Below are 16,977 nucleotides of genomic sequence, written 5' to 3'. Positions count from 1 at the left end.
CTCTAGGTGCAGATTGGTCAGCTGGTACAATATCAATAATCCCACATTTTTTCATTATTTTTATTTCAGGCAGATTTATTTCCTGGCTCTCAGAAAATGCTATCCCAGTTCTGAAACCGTTTTCTGAAAAGATCATAGGCAGCTATAGATTCCTAAGGAAAAGAATGCCTCTGTTGATTTTCTTCTGTTTAAGTGTCAATTATTTTCATGATCTAGATTTTGTTTCTCAAAAATGTACATTTTGTACTTCATAAAGAGAGTTGTGATTCTGAAAATCTGCATAGAAAAAAATGTGTGCAAGCTAAAAATGGGTAATCCAGTGCTCAATATTGCTAAATTCACCAAGGTAGGTGCCATGGGGAGTGGTACAGGTCTGCCTGTTATTCAGCATATTTAAAATATGTTCATATCTGGGGTCCAAAACTCATGTCCTCATTTCAGCACAGGTACTACTACTTACATGTTCCCTATGTTGTAAATATCCTGAAACACAGTGGAAGAAAGAAGGATACTGACTGAAATTAGCGTATCCACCAGCTGGAAGAGATCTCCAGCCTTCTCTACACATCATCAAAGGATCAAAATGTTCCTCTTTTCACAAGGCTTCACTCCTCATCTGTTCTGTCAGAGGAGTTACAACCCGTGTTTTTTCATGTTTTCTGTTGGTGCAAGATGCTCTTTTGCCAAGCTTGGCAAAATAGTTTTACCATAAGGCGGAATGTGCCTGTGGAATGATGCCTTCCATATGATAAAGATTTCAAAGCTATATCTGCTGGTCTGAACCTAGATTTGATATTTTAGTTCCTCCTAATAAAGAAATATTATGTGCTCTTCTGCAGATGTGCCATTGCTACAGGGTGGCCAAGAAGGGACTCTGCATCCAGCCCATCATCAAGAATCACTCCAAAATCAAGAGAATATTTTCCTAGCAGTTCATGCTCCACTGATTATAAGCCTCAGGAAAGAAGAAGATGATGAAGAGGACAACGAAGAGATGGAGAACTGTAAACAGATTATTTTTTCTTTTACAAAGAAGAAGAACAGGGTCTTTTTCTACACTTCACAACTGATTTGTTATAATAACCATTACCTATTTAGAAAAGAGTTGTAGACAAATTTTCGAAATAGTCTCCAGCTAATCCCCAATATCTTGGAACCAGTACTCACCAGATGTGAAGCATCGTTTTAACTCCTGTGAAATACCTATCTGTATATTTCAATAGCAGTATCATCCACATACCCCCGTTTCATTAAATAGAGTTTAAAATGTAATCCACAAATTCAGGTGGCCATCACATACTCTTCAAACTTACTCTAAAGTTGGGGACACAATTCACTAGATGAACTGAATGTCTATGCATATTTATAAATATTTGTTTCAGTTTTGTATTTTTTAAATGTAGTTAAGTCACTGACTATATTTCACTTAGAGATATCCGTGACGGTATTTGATTATTAAGACTTGTTGAAGGTCTTTATCTATGGACACCCAGTAACCTTTTAAAACTATTTCCTACAGATGTTTCCAAGTGGGTGCCTAAGACTGCTGCAGAAATTGAAGAAGAAAGAGCCATAAAGGAAATATGCTATAAAACTGGTAAATATGAAATCAGTCACTCTTTCCTAAAGACCAACGATGCCAATATACTATGCCTTGGGTTTATTTTCCCTCTTGCGCTGTGTTTAGGAGAGTATTACAGGATTCAGTCCCCTCAGGAACACCAATCAGCACAAACTGGGTCTTCACGTCGGGAAAAGGAGAAATTACACTTGGAAGCTACCCAGCGAGACTTGCAGAAAGGTGAGGACTTGCCATCTTCTTGGACAATATGTACCGCTTTTAGGATTACAGTTACAGGGAGAAACTATTAGATACCTTGCCCCTCCTGCCCTCTTTTTTAATTTAGTGACAATAAAAGACAGCGTATCACAAAGAACAATAAAATACTTCATTAATTCTTCCCCACGTGTATATACATGAATAGTGTCACACAAGTGGTGACTACCTGTATCAAATGTACACGAAAAAGGTAGAAACGGGCTGTACACTCCATATGTACCTTCTGGAGATACACAACTGTTCCATGTATGTCGTCAGATAAGATTAATAAATATAATTCTTGGAAAGTGACAAACTAAAGAAGGAAGAGAATATTTATAGCTGGTTCTTTCCTTTGGAGCCAGAGTTTGTCTTTAAGCTGTGTTTTAGAAATGGTGTTAGAGTCCGTGGGAATTCTGGTTCAGTTACGGTAGACAGGAACCAAACATCTAAGAAAAGAGAAAGAATATAAAAGGAGAGGTAAAAGGAAATTGCACTCATCAGTATCTCACAGAGGTGGGAGGAAGAGAATGGCAGTGCCATTCCCTGTGCTTACACACAAGCAGCTCACACATTCTTTCTGTTGCCTTTCCAGGTGATGGTAGTAGAATTCCCAGAACATTTATGAATAAAAAAAGAGAAGGAGAGATTTCAGGAAGGAGACTGCCAGCCGAGCGTATTCCCAGAAGAGATCGTCGATCCTTTGACAATGGAGGTAAATATACTTCAGCTTCAGCTTCTCATTGATTAACATCTTGTCTTGTGGTAAATAAAATAACTGAATATGCATGCCTTAAACTACAGTAGAATATCCTTGGTCACCAGGTACATTGAAATTGGAGGGGAATCTATTCTAGGAAGGTTGAATCTCCCGCCATTCATTGGTATTTCTGCAACACTGTGTGTCACCATGTCAGCAATGCCCGTTCAGCTGTTAAGACTCTGTGTGGGCCCGTGCTGTGAACGGTATCACTGAAGTGCCTGAGGATTCAAGTAATCCTTTTGTAAGATGAAGTTACTTTTTATGCCACGTTGTTTTAGTTGTTCAGTTTGCAGGACAACCTGTAGCTGCACTGATACAACTGAGACAGAGGCAAAGCATCCCTCATGTGCAAGGGGTGAGAAATAAGCACCGGCAGAGAGGAACATATTAAGGGTTGCGGTTTTGTTGCTGAGTTCTCTTGTAAGGACAGGCAGCTCAGGCTCAGAAGTTGTCACCCTGCGCTTTGGAGTCTGTATCCATTGGGTTCCCACGTAGATGTTACACTTTGACTTTGGAAAAGGGTTGGTTCCCCTGTGACACACGCAGGCATTACATACAACTTTTCACTCTCAGTTCTTACGAACGTCTATGTGGATTAAAGCCTATGTTTGTCATTTTTATCCGTAAACCCTAAATACAATGTCCATGAACATGTTCTAATTCCTCATGAGAAGTGTTCTGAGCGAGAACCACTCAAAGCACTTGTACGAGTTCCAAGTGCTGTTGGTCTTTGTCTTTAGAGTCAACTTTGGAGTTTGCTTGTGTCACAATTTCCTGTGCCAGAGGAAATACGGCCACTTTTGCTTTCCTTTTGAGGAATGATACTCTCAGAGTAATTAACATGTAAAAGCATGTTCTGCCCAAGAAGATCTGTGTATGAAGTGGGAGATTAGGTTTTCAAATCACCATAGAGTATCTGGAGGAGAAATTTTTGTGCGTTTTTTTAAGGAAGTGAATATCTGTTATTTTAATCCCACAGAAACAAACCACAGTGAGCTGGTGAATAAGCATGACTCCAAAGAAATAAGGAAGAATAAGTGGATTTCTGAGGAGCCAAGAAATTCACCTAATACAGTCCCAGGAAAAGGTATTTTGAGAAAACAGTTGGCTTATTCATTTGCATTTACTAAACTGTTGGATGATAGAGCACTACTTACCTGATTTCTGTTCTTAGTGTCAAATATGGGCAATCCACATTTGGACAGGACTCTCCACAAAGAATATCATTTTCATCTTGTCTTCCAGCCTCCAGGCTCCTGCCAAATGTCACATTTTGAGTAACTGCACAACATATTTAAGTTTGCTTTTTCACTTCTAGGAATTCACACTTCAGACCCCAAAGGAAAACAAGCTTACCAATCAAGGAGTCAAAGGAAGGATGATGAAACTGCTTCTTACGTTCCTCATGGGAGAGCAGCTGGAAGAAAGACTTACTGTGATTCTTCAGAACCTCAAAGATCAGCATATGTTTTCTACCGCACTGTCAATGTCAAACAAGAGCCAAAGTTCAATGGATCTACAGGTGGGTTTGATTGTGGTAGATTCATGAGTATTTGCAATATTTCCTATTATTTTACATCCTGGAGAAACAATGACTTTGGTCTTACTCAAGGTTCTGATATTGACTGAAATGTGGTGTCAGTCTCTGTGTTTTTTACTAGTATTATGTTTTCACATTTCTTATGTTGGACAGTAGACTGAATTCATTCTTTTTCCATTCGTTTGGGGTGATATTTCAATTCATCTTTATTTACACCTTTGAAATATGCTACTGTCCTCTTCAGAGGATGTCCTATGTCATAAATTTGACAAGAGCCCCCAGGTGGGATTCAGAGTCCTATACCTTTTTTCGGCAATCTCTTTCAGATGTAACCATAATTTTACACCTTACGTTTTACTTTTAAATTGATAATCCAGCTTCTCACAATCTCGTACATCAATTGGGTTTGTCTTTCTCCTTTCCTTTCCCACTGTTACTCTGGATAATTCTGTTGTCTTCATCCATCACTTCATGTAGAACTTCAGTAGTAAATAATTAGAATAATCAGAAGTTAAAAATGTGATTTCATCTTGCCAGTTTCAATCATCTCTCTTAAGCTCGACTGGATCTCCATCTTGAGGTGACTCCCTATCTTCATTTCCAGAAAAAAGAACCATCCTCTGACAGAGTAACCTCTGCCTTAACATGAAGACAGTTAAATGAATGCCAACATCCCTGCTTCATCTTGGGATAAACAGTGTTTGATTCGGTTTATTGTTTTTGTTGGGTTGGTTTCTGTTTTTGACCCAAACGGAAAACTATGGTAATGCTTACATGTTGCGTATAAACTGAAAATTGTAGGATTATTTTGCAATTAATAACTTGAATTAATAGAATTAAGATGGAATTCACATCGAACAAGAGAATAGTATTTTTAACCAAACCTCACAGAAAACAGTCATTAGGCAGCTTAGTCTGATGCACAGTCAACTGCTCAGCACATAAACTTCCCATTGCCTTGTATCTAGTGTTTGCTTAAGCAGGGAGAAAAGAAGAGATAGGATTATGGATTTGTTGAATTGAAAAGCAATTGGTGCCTTTGGGAAGATTTTCAACGCAGGAATATTGACTTTGTTCAAGTCGTGGGTGTCCGTGGCAGAATTGACTCATTTGGAAGATCCCGTGAGCCTGAGGAAATGCTGCAAGATTACACATGATCTATAAAGTACTGGAGAGAAAGTCTGTATTTAACACTGGCTTGTATTTCAGAGATGATGTATGATGCACATGATGCTTTCATTGATCCTTCAACTGATGTAATGTTTAATTCATATATCACACTGAGTCTTCCCTGAAACTGTAGCTGAACTTAAGAAACAATGTTTATGTCTCTTCTACAGACAAATACACTTCAGGATCTTACAATGCACCAGCTTGGAGGAAAGGAAACTCACACGCAAAAATGTTCCGAACATTTGAAACAACCCTTCAGGTAACTGATAGAAATTTTTACCATTAATTCTTTTTCACAAAAGCAACAGGCCTCTCCCCACCTAGAAGATGTAAAATTGCTCTTAAAGCTTTTGCAGCCAAAGCCCACAAGGTTCTAAGCAATGCTGTGTCATCTGAAAGAGCAGGGAAGAGTTCCGCTTGTTTGCAAACATGTAATTTGGACTAACCCGTGACATTTAATGTTTTACAATATTACTGATAGAAAAGCAAAATACGTACCTGCCTTCCAAGTGAGGAGCTACAACAAGTGGGTTTTGGCTCGTAGTGCTGGACAAAGCACAGCACAGACCATAGGAGTGTGATCTGTTTGTCTGTGTTATTGCTCATGAAGCGTCTGCAACAGCTGAACCATGATCAGTCAAGGTCCAAATTCATAAAAGGACTCGGGCTACAAAACATTCCCCAGATGCCCTAAGGACCATGAATACGTCCTACAGCTGTCTTGAAAGCAGAGATTACAACCGCTATCTCATATGTTTCTGAAAGAGCATGTACATTTATTCTAGTCAATAATGTACAAATATTTCTGTCTATCTATTTTGACAACAGAGCCAAGAAGTGAATAGGAAACAAGAAGAATACGTTAAGCGGAGAACTGGATAAAACGAGAACCTCAAATTTATATTTATTGAGATGAAAAAATCTCTATGAAGAGTGTTCCCCCAATATATTTAACATAAATTTTAATGTATAAAGAAGTTTTAATGAATATATACCTTAAGTAATAAATTGTTTTTGGTTTTACTGTAAAGCCTTTGATACTGTCTCTCACAGCATTCTCCTGGACAAGATGTCCAGTACACAGCTGGATAAACACACAATGCAGTGAGTGGCTGACGGGCCAGGCTCAAAGGGTTCTAGTAAATGGGGTCATGTTGGGTTGGACACCAGTCACTAGTGGGTTCCACAAGCATCCGTCTTATGGACAGCACTCTTCAATGTCTTCATAAATGACTTAGACACAGGACTTGAGGGAATCCAAAGTGTCCTGCTTACACAAAATTGGGAGGAGCTGTTGACACTGTCAAGGGCAGAGAGGCCCTGCAGAGGGATCTGGAGAAAATGGAGAACTGGGCAATCACCATCTGCATGAAGTTTAACAAGAGCAAGTGCCGGATTTTGCACCTGGGACACAGCAGCCCTGGCTGTACATACAGACTGGGGCACAAGATGCTGGAGAGCAGCTTTGCAGAGAGCAACCTGGGGTGTCTGGTGGATAGCGACTTGAACATGAGCCAACAGTGTTGTCCTGGCAGCCAAGAAGGCCAACCGTGTCCTGAGTGCATCAAGCACAGCATTGCCAGCCATGCCAGGGAGGTGATTGTCCTGCTCTGCTCTGCACTGGTGCGGCCTCACCTGGAGCACTGGGTGCAGTTCTGGGCACTACAGAATAAAAAGGATATAAAGCTACTGGAAAGTGTCTGGAAGGGGCTACAAAGTTGGTGAAGGTTTTGGCAGGGAAACCGTACGAGGAGCAGATAAAGTCACCTGGTTTGTTCAGTCAGGAGGAGTGAGAGAAGACCTCATCATGGTCTACAGCTTCCTCACAAGCGGAGAAGGAAGGGCAGGCGCTGATCTCTCTGGCTACCAATGACAGAGCCCGAGGGAATGGCAGGAAGATGTGCCAGGGGAGCTTTAGGCTGGACCTGAGGAAAAGGTTCTTTACCCAGAGGGTGGTGGAGCACTGGAACAGGCTCCTCAGGAAGGTGGCAGGGCTCCAAGCCTGACAGTGTTCAAGCAGAGACTGGACAACGCCCTCAGGCACGTGGTGTGAACTGTGGGGTTGTCCTGTGCAGGGACTGGAGTTGGACTAATGATCCTTGTGTGTCACTTCCACCTCAGGCCAGTGTATGGTTCTCTGGTTCTATTAAACCGGGAAACAAAGGTTGGAGCTGTAACTGCCTGTTACATCTTGGCAAGAATTAACTTTGACTGGGCTCCTTTACTGTCATCTGCCTACATACTCCACATCTTACAGCCTCTAATCAATTTTTCGGTCATAAGCCTGATATTCCTTTCAGAACAGAAAAAAAAAAAAAGAAAAAAGAAAAACAGAAAACCTAAAGAAGAGAAAAATCTCATCTTGTCTCTGCAGGGCTCACAGGCAGGGCCGGCAAAACGGTTGTACACAGGCTCACAGTGCCGCCTCATTCCTGCCATGACTGTACCCGCACTTAGCAAACTCAATATCAGGGTGAACACCTGCATGCACTTGGCAGGAGAGGGGACAGACCTGAAATGGCGCTCCCGCTTGGCCGACGCCTCCTCCTTCACCTCGGTCACGAATACACGCGGCACTTTCGGCTGCACCGCGCCGCGCCGCCTCATGGCCCCGGCCACCCGAGCCCGCCCGCTGCCAACGCCGGACCAGCGCCGGGCGGAACTGCGGCTGCACCGCCCCGCGCTGCGCCACGGGAAATGGAGTCCGGGACCGCCCGCCCGCCAGGAGCCCCGCGACGCACCCGAGCGCTGGGGAGGCGGCGAAGAACAGGCCAGGCCAGGCCAGGCCAGGCCAGGCCAGGGCGGGCGCGGTGGCCTGTCCCCAGCAGCCGTCCCCATGTCCTGGGGTAACAGTTCACCTCAGCATTGCCCGGGACTGAAACTTCATTTCCCCCCATAGGTATTTTTGGTTCTGAGCCAGCCCACGACACGAATGGAAATAGGGGGATTAATTCGGGACACAAGGGGACGCTGCTCTTTCTGCTTTAGAGCTGGCAGTAGACATTGCAGAAGCAAGAAAAAGCAAGTAACCCCAACCATGTCAGCAGTGAACAGCCAACAGTGTACTAGAATCACAGGAGCAGCAAGTGTTCCCATCAAAAGAAAGAGCTATAGCAAGAAAAATATTGGGTTTTGCTTAAAAAATAGTCAAAGAATAAGGTTTGTCTTTGCACTATCACAGGTTTGTTTCTCAGGCCACAGGCTCTACAGGAACATGTTGGATATTACTGAAGCCCTGGCAAATGGGTTTGTTCCATTTTTCATTAAAGAAACACTGGAATGGAGACTCTGAAATGGTCCCGTTTTCTGGGATTTGCACTGAAGCAATGGAGATGAAAGAAGATGTTCAAACTGGACAACTCTCCTGGCGCCATGATGTTGACATCAGGAGCTGGAGAAGCAGTTGGAACTTTCGAAACGTAACATTCTATACTGGCTCGCAACTGCCTTGTCCGTTTGGCCAGGCTGAAGAACGGGCCAGCTCGTCTGCATGAGCGCCTTTTGCTGCCACTTGGCATGCTGAAAATGAGCCCAAATGGGAATGCCAGCCATTTCCGCTCTTCCCCTGGCGCACAGGTAAGTGCTGTAGATCTTAGAGTGCTTTGGATCCTTGATTTCTTGATACAGCCATGTTGACAGGGAGGTCAGTTACATAAACGTAGAAGCTGATAGGTCACTGTGTCTGGGTCATGACCACCTCTGTAGAGGAAAAATTTGATTTTTGGACATGGCGAGAAGAGCCAATGATCTTCTGAACCATGGACAACTTTTTGTTTTGCATCCATGTCAGCAATGGGGATTTAGGCGTTAATGTCTTGGAGATGGGCTTTGGCACCAGACCCGGCGAGTCTCAGGGGACGGCCCAGTTGAACTGACTACAGTCCAAACGTGGTATGTTTAGAGATGCCATTCTTAGACCCAGCTTTTAATGTCTGGATATGGGTGAATCTTCCTCTGAAATATCACACAGAAACTCATTAAGAAGTGAATTGCATAATCAGGAACGATCCTAACATCTGTTGTCTTTAATAAGACAGAGATGCAGAAAAACAATTTGAAATAGCATTAACAAGAGTGACTCTCATGAAAGCGCTATCTCTGCAATATTGTGTGGACTTTTTAGCTGGTGAAATTTGGACTAATACAGAGAGCAGCAGTGTCCACATATGTGTGAGTAAAGTAGTAATAATTACACAATTAAACAAGTCCATGTAGGTTGTTTTTTTTTTCGTTTTTGTTGTTTGTTTGTGGTTTTGGGTGTTTGTTTGTTTGTTTGGGTTTGTTTGTTTGTTTTGGTTTTTTTTTTTAGTTCTTCAGGGTTTTTTTGGGGAATCTTTCCTAACTCAGGATAACTTTAGAGTTAGCTGGAGTTAAGTAATTAACATATGCTTTTTCTTCCTAGCATCTCCTGAAAGGTCAGCAGTACAGTTATTAGAGTGCTTTACTCCTGTTCTCATCTACGAACAATTTTACATCATGAAAGCTCCATCAGCCTAACTTTGGGTAACTTCAGTGTGTTCTGGAGCTTAAGATAACTTTCATGATAACTTCAAGTGTTCTAAAATATCAGAATATAGTCCTACAAAATCTTGGTCATATGTTCACAGCAGTAGACAGTGTACTGCTCCATTTAGTCCATTTTTGTTGTTCTCTTTACAATATATGACAACTCTTTTTCTCCTGCAGCAGAAGAAGTACAGCCACATCGCTTGTTTCTGGGAAAAACAACCCTCAGGCTGTGTGAGGATCAATTGTGCCTTCCATCATAGCAAACCTCGAAATATAAATGGACTTTTTCTGCCACCCAGTAATAGTGAGTAAAAATAGTTTCTCTACTATTTGTTCATTAGAGTAAGTGCATACAAAAGAATGTCCTTGCAGTGCTTAGTAATCTCTATGAACATTCTAAATGTGCCATGGCAAATCAACAGGGTAGGATCTGCTACCGCAGCGACTTCAAGTCAAATAAAGGAATTGCATTGGATTTAAACAGGGCTGCCACATGAATTTTTTAGCTGTCATGTTACAGATTTTCCTAACTATAAGTTGCAGGAAAGATGATGAGAGCAAGTCAGCATGACTTGTCATAGGTGCATGAGCAAGGGGACTAAACCAGAGCTGTTCACGTCCTATCTGGTCATGTTGAGCCACCCAGCCCCAGAGGAGCAAGGCAAGAACTTGCATACTGTTTCTGTGAGTGCCCAAACCGCAAATCTTCCTCTTATTTCCTTAAAACTGGAAACCATGTCCAACTTCAGCATTTTTAGTATAATCGACAGAATCCTGATTTTGTCTCTAGGTGCAGATTGGTCAGCTGGTACAATATCAATAATCCCACATTTTTTCATTATTTTTATTTCAGGCAGATTTATTTCCTGGCTCTCAGAAAATGCTATCCCAGTTCTGAAACCGTTTTCTGAAAAGATCATAGGCAGCTATAGATTCCTAAGGAAAAGAATGTCTTTGCTGATTTTCTTCTGTTTAAGTGTCAATTATTTTCATGATCTAGATTTTGTTTCTCAAAAATGTACATTTTGTACTTCATAAAGAGGGTTGTGATTCTGAAAATTTGCATAGAAAAAAATGTGTGCAAGCTAAAAATGGGTAATCCAGTGCTCAATATTGCTAAATTCACCAAGGTAGGTGCCATGGGGAGTGGTACAGGTCTGCCTGTTATTCAGCATATTTAAAATATGTTCACAGCTGGGGTCCAAAACTCATGTCCTCATTTCAGCACAGGTACTACTACTTACATGTTTCCCTATGTTGCAAATATCCTGAAACACAGTGGAAGAAAGAAGGATACTGACTGAAATTAGCGTATCCACCAGCTGGAAGAGATCTCCAGCCTTCTCTACACATCATCAAAGGATCAAAATGTTCCTCTTTTCACAAGGCTTCACTCCTCATCTGTTCTGTCAGAGGAGTTACAACCCGTGTTTTTTCATGTTTTCTGTTGGTGCAAGATGCTCTTTTGCCAAGTTTGGCAAAATAGTTTTACCATAAGGCGGAATGTGCCTGTGGAATGATGCCTTCCATATGATAAAGATTTCAAAGCTATACCTGCTGGTCTGAACCTAGATTTGATATTTTAGTTCCTCCTAATAAAGAAATATTATGTGCTCTTCTGCAGATGTGCCATTGCTACAGGGTGGCCAAGAAGGGACTCTGCATCCAGCCCATCATCAAGAATCACTCCAAAATCAAGAGAATATTTTCCTAGCAGTTCATGCTCCACTGATTATAAGCCTCAGGAAAGAAGAAGATGATGAAGAGGACAACGAAGAGATGGAGAACTGTAAACAGATTATTTTTTCTTTTACAAAGAAGAAGAACAGGGTCTTTTTCTACACTTCACAACTGATTTGTTATAATAACCATTACCTATTTAGAAAAGAGTTGTAGACAAATTTTCGAAATAGTCTCCAGCTAATCCCCAATATCTTGGAACCAGTACTCACCAGATGTGAAGCATCGTTTTAACTCCTGTGAAATACCTATCTGTATATTTCAATAGCAGTATCATCCACATACCCCCGTTTCATTAAATAGAGTTTAAAATGTAATCCACAAATTCAGGTGGCCATCACATACTCTTCAAACTTACTCTAAAGTTGGGGACACAATTCACTAGATGAACTGAATGTCTATGCATATTTATAAATATTTGTTTCGGTTTTGTATTTTTTAAATGTAGTTAAGACACTGACTATATTTCACTTAGAGATATCCATGACGTTATTTGATTATTAAGACTTGTTGAAGGTCTTTATCTATGGACACCCAGTAACCTTTTAAAACTATTTCCTACAGATCTTTCCAGGTGGGTGCCTAAGACTGCTGCAGAAATTGAAGAGGAAAGAGCCATAAAGGAAATATGCTATAAAACTGGTAAATATGAAATCAGTCACTCTTCCCTAAAGACCAATGATGCCAATATACTATGCCTTGGGTTTATTTTCCCTCTTGCGCTGTGTTTAGGAGAGTATTACAGGATTCAGTCCCCTCAGGAACACCAATCAGCACAAACTGGGTCTTCACGTCGGGAAAAGGAGAAATTACACTTGGAAGCTACCCAGCGAGACTTGCAGAAAGGTGAGGACTTGCCATCTTCTTGGACAATATGTACCGCTTTTAGGATTACAGTTACAGGGAGAAACTATTAGATACCTTGCCCCTCCTGCCCTCTTTTTTAATTAAGTGACAATAAAAGACAGCGTATCACAAAGAACAATAAAATACTTCATTAATTCTTCCCCACATGTATATACATGAATAGTGTCACACACGTGGTGACTACCTGTATCAAATGTACACGAAAAAGGTAGAAACGGGCTGTACACCCCATATGTACCTTCTGGAGATACACAACTGTTCCATGTATGTCGTCAGATAAGATTAATAAATATAATTCTTGGAAAGTGACAAACTAAAGAAGGAAGAGAATATTTATAGCTGGTTCTTTCCTTTGGAGCCAGAGTTTGTCTTTAAGCTGTGTTTTAGAAATGGTGTTAGAGTCCGTGGGAATTCTGGTTCAGTTACGGTAGACAGGAACCAAACATCTAAGAAAAGAGAAAGAATATAAAAGGAGAGGTAAAAGGAAATTGCACTCATCAGTATCTCACAGAGGTGGGAGGAAGAGAATGGCAGTGCCATTCCCTGTGCTTACACACAAGCAGCTCACACATTCTTTCTGTTGCCTTTCCAGGTGATGGTAGTAGAATTCCCAGAACATTTATGAATAAAAAAAGAGAAGGAGAGATTTCAGGAAGGAGACTGCCAGCCGAGCGTATTCCCAGAAGAGATCGTCGATCCTTTGACAATGGAGGTAAATATACTTCAGCTTCAGCTTCTCATTGATTAACATCTTGTCTTGTGGTAAATAAAATAACTGAATATGCATGCCTTAAACTACAGTAGAATATCCTTGGTCACCAGGTACATTGAAATTGGAGGGGAATCTATTCTAGGAAGGTTGAATCTCCCGCCATTCATTGGTATTTCTGCAACACTGTGTGTCACCATGTCAGCAATGCCCGTTCAGCTGTTAAGACTCTGTGTGGGCCCGTGCTGTGAACGGTATCACTGAAGTGCCTGAGGATTCAAGTAATCCTTTTGTAAGATGAAGTTACTTTTTATGCCACGTTGTTTTAGTTGTTCAGTTTGCAGGACAACCTGTAGCTGCACTGATACAACTGAGACAGAGGCAAAGCATCCCTCATGTGCAAGGGGTGAGAAATAAGCACCGGCAGAGAGGAACATATTAAGGGTTGCGGTTTTGTTGCTGAGTTCTCTTGTAAGGACAGGCAGCTCAGGCTCAGAAGTTGTCACCCTGCGCTTTGGAGTCTGTATCCATTGGGTTCCCACGTAGATGTTACACTTTGACTTTGGAAAAGGGTTGGTTCCCCTGTGACACACGCAGGCATTACATACAACTTTTCACTCTCAGTTCTTACGAACGTCTATGTGGATTAAAGCCTATGTTTGTCATTTTTATCCGTAAACCCTAAATACAATGTCCATGAACATGTTCTAATTCCTCATGAGAAGTGTTCTGAGCGAGAGCCACTCAAAGCACTTGTACGAGTTCCAAGTGCTGTTGGTCTTTGTCTTTAGAGTCAACTTTGGAGTTTGCTTGTGTCACAATTTCCTGTGCCAGAGGAAATACAGCCACTTTTGCTTTCCTTTTGAGGAATGATACTCTCAGAGTAATTAACATGTAAAAGCATGTTCTGCCCAAGCAGACCTGTGTATGAAGTGGGAGATTAGGTTTTCAAATCACCATAGAGTATGTGGAGAAGAAAATTTTATGCGTTTTTTTAAGAAAGTGAGTATGTGTAATTTTAATCCCTCAGAAACAAACCACAGTGAGCTGGTAAATAAGCATGACTCCAAAGAAATAAGGAAGAATAAGTGGATTTCTGAGGAGCCAAGAAATTCACCTAATACAGTCCCAGGAAAAGGTATTTTGAGAAAATAGTTGGCTTATTCATTTGCATTTACTAAACTGTTGGATGATTGAGCACTACTTACCTGATTTCTGTTCTTAGTGTCAAGTATGGGCAATCCACATTTGGACAGTACTCTTCACAAAGAACATTGTTTTCATCTTGGCTTCCAGCCTCCAGACTCCTGCCAAATGTCACGTTTTGAGTAACTGCACAACATTTTTAAGCTTGCTTTTTCACTTCCAGGATTTCACACTTCAGACCCCAAAGGAAAACAAGCTTACCAACCAAGGGGTCAAAGGAAGGATGATGAATCTGCTTCTTATGGTCCTCATGGGAGAGCAACTGGAAGAAAGACTTACTGTGATTCTTCAGAACCTCAAAGATCAGCATATGTTTTCTACCGCACTGTCAATGTCAAACAAGAGCCAAAGTTCAATGGATCTACAGGTGGGTTTGATTGTGATAGATTCATGAGTATTTGCAATATTTCCTATTATTTTACATCCTGGAGAAACAATGACTTTAGTCTTATTCAGAGTTCTGATATTGATTGAAATGTAGTGTCAAACTCTGTGTTTTTTACTGGTATTATGTTTTCACATTTTTTTTGTTGGACAGTAGACTGAATTCATTCTCTTTCCATTCATTCGGGGTGATAGTTCAATTCATCTTTATTTACACCTTTGAAAGATGCTACTGTCCTCTTCAGAGGGTGTCCTATGTCATAAATTTGACAAGAGCCCCCAGGTGGGATTCAGAGTCCTATATCTTTCTTTTAGCAATCTGTTTCAGATGTAACCATAATTTTACACCTTACGCTTAATTTTAAACTTGCTAGTCCAGCTTGTTACAATCTCCTACATCAGTTGGGTTTTATTTGTCTTTCTCCTTTCCTTTCCCACTGTTACTCTGGATAATTCTCTTGTCTTCATCTCTCACTTCATTTAGAACTTCAGTAGTAAATAATTAGAATAATCAGAAGTTAAAATTTGATTTCATCTTGCCAGTTTCAGTCATCTCTCTTAAGCTCGATTGGATCTCCATCTTGAGGTGACTCCCTATCTTCATTTCCAGAAAAAAGAACCATCCTCTGACAGAGTAACCTCTGCCTTAACATGAAGACAGTTAAATGAATGCCAACATCCCTGCTTCATCTTGGGATAAACAGTGTTTGGTTCGGTTTATTGTTTTTGTTTGGTTCGTTTCTGTTTTTGACCCAAACGGAAAACTATGGTAATGCTTACATGTTGTGTATAAACTGAAAATTGTAGGATTATTTTGCAATTAATAACTTGAATTAATGGAATTAAGATGGAATTCACATCGAACAAGAGAATAGTATTTTTAACCAAACCTCACAGAAAACAGTCATTAGGCAGCTTACTCTGATGCACAGTCAACTGCCCAGCACAAAAACTTCCCATTGCCTTGTATCTAGTGTTTGCACAAGCATGGATGAAAGAGGAGATAGGATTATGGAATTGTTGAATGGAAAAGCAATTGGTGTCTTTGGGAAGATTTTCAACGCAGGAATATTGACTTTGTTCTAGTTGTGGGTGTCCGTGGCAGAATTGACTCATTTGGAAGATCCGGTCAGCCTGAGGAAATGCTGCAAGATTACACATGATCTATAAAGTACTGGAGAGAAAGTCTGTATTTAACACTGGCTTGTATTTCAGAGATGATGTATGATGCACATGATGCTTTCATTGATCCTTCAACTGATGTAATGTTTAATTCATATATCACACTGAGTCTTCCCTGAAACTGTAGCTGAACTTAAGAAACAATGTTTATGTCTCTTCTACAGACAAATACACTTCAGGATCTTACAATGCACCAGCTTGGAGGAAAGGAAACCCACACGCAAAAATGTTCCGAACATTTGAAACAACCCTTCAGGTAACTGATAGAAATTTTTACCATTAATTCTTTTTCACAAAAGCAACAGGCCTCTCCCCACCTAGAAGATGTAAAATTGCTCTTAAAGCTTTTGCAGCCAAAGCCCACAAGGTTCTAAGCAATGCTGTGTCATCTGAAAGAGCAGGGAAGAGTTCCGCTTGTTTGCAAACATGTAATTTGGACTAACCCGTGACATTTAATGTTTTACAATATTACTGATAGAAAAGCAAAATACGTACCTGCCTTCCAAGTGAGGAGCTACAACAAGTGGGTTTTGGCTCGTAGTGCTGGACAAAGCACAGCACAGACCATAGGAGTGTGATCTGTTTGTCTGTGTTATTGCTCGTGAAGCGTCTGCAACAGCTGAACCATGATCAGCCAAGGTCCAAATTCATAAAAGGACTCGGGCTACAAAACATTCCCCCAGATGCCCTAAGGACCATGAATACATTCTACAGCTGTCTTGAAAGCAGAGATTACAACCGCTATCTCATATGTTTCTGAAAGAGCATGTACATTTATTCTAGTCAATAATGTACAAATATTTCTATCTATCTATTTTGACAACAGAACCAAGAAGTGAATGGGAAACAAGAACGGAGAATTGGTTGAAGCAAGGACGTCAAACTCATATGTATTGAGATGAAAAAATCTCTGATTTGAGTGTTCCCCCAATATTTTTAACACAAGATTTAATGTACAAGAAGTTTTAATACATTTGCGCCTTAAGTAATAAATTGTTTTTGGTTTTACTGTAAAGCCTTTGATACTGTCTCTCACAGCATTCTCCTGGATAAGATGTACACCACACAGCTGGATAAACATACAA

The 16,977-nt window shown here is 40.7% G+C and overlaps 1 protein-coding gene and 1 long non-coding RNA gene across 2 annotated transcripts; both read left to right on the top strand.

Annotated features, from left to right (window-relative positions):
- The first annotated feature begins 1,567 nt into the window (after positions 1–1,567).
- On the top strand, positions 1,568–2,529 carry LOC136108200 (uncharacterized). The gene is made up of 3 exons (XR_011735940.1): positions 1,568–1,597; positions 1,688–1,801; positions 2,415–2,529. It is a non-coding gene; the product is annotated as an uncharacterized lncRNA (long non-coding RNA).
- Positions 2,530–9,957: 7,428 nt separating this feature from the next.
- Positions 9,958–16,175, top strand: LOC136113152 (uncharacterized protein C12orf50 homolog). The gene is made up of 7 exons (XM_065858146.1): positions 9,958–10,108; positions 11,429–11,593; positions 12,109–12,186; positions 12,277–12,390; positions 13,004–13,123; positions 14,490–14,693; positions 16,057–16,175. The coding sequence occupies exons 1-7, from the start codon at positions 9,958–9,960 to the stop codon at positions 16,173–16,175; spliced, it is 951 nt and encodes a 316-aa protein (XP_065714218.1).
- The last annotated feature ends 802 nt before the right edge of the window (positions 16,176–16,977 follow it).

The sequence above is a fragment of the Patagioenas fasciata genome, chromosome 1, assembly GCF_037038585.1.
Source record: "Patagioenas fasciata isolate bPatFas1 chromosome 1, bPatFas1.hap1, whole genome shotgun sequence".
Classification (NCBI taxonomy): Eukaryota; Metazoa; Chordata; class Aves; order Columbiformes; family Columbidae; genus Patagioenas; species Patagioenas fasciata.
The sequence above is the reverse complement of the archived record's forward strand: the minus strand, read 5'-3'. Positions and strand labels throughout refer to the sequence as shown.

What these genes read in the sequence shown, in the direction of transcription:
- LOC136113152 (XM_065858146.1), top strand. Translation starts at nt 9,958, where the DNA reads ATGACAACTCTTTTTCTCCTGCAGCAGAAGAAGTACAGCCACATCGCT. An exon ending in CAACGAAGAGATGGAGAACT is followed by an intron (nt 11,594 to 12,108) that starts GTAAACAGATTA and finishes TATTTCCTACAG; the next exon opens with ATCTTTCCAGGTGGGTGCCT. An exon ending in CCAGCGAGACTTGCAGAAAG is followed by an intron (nt 12,391 to 13,003) that starts GTGAGGACTTGC and finishes TTGCCTTTCCAG; the next exon opens with GTGATGGTAGTAGAATTCCC.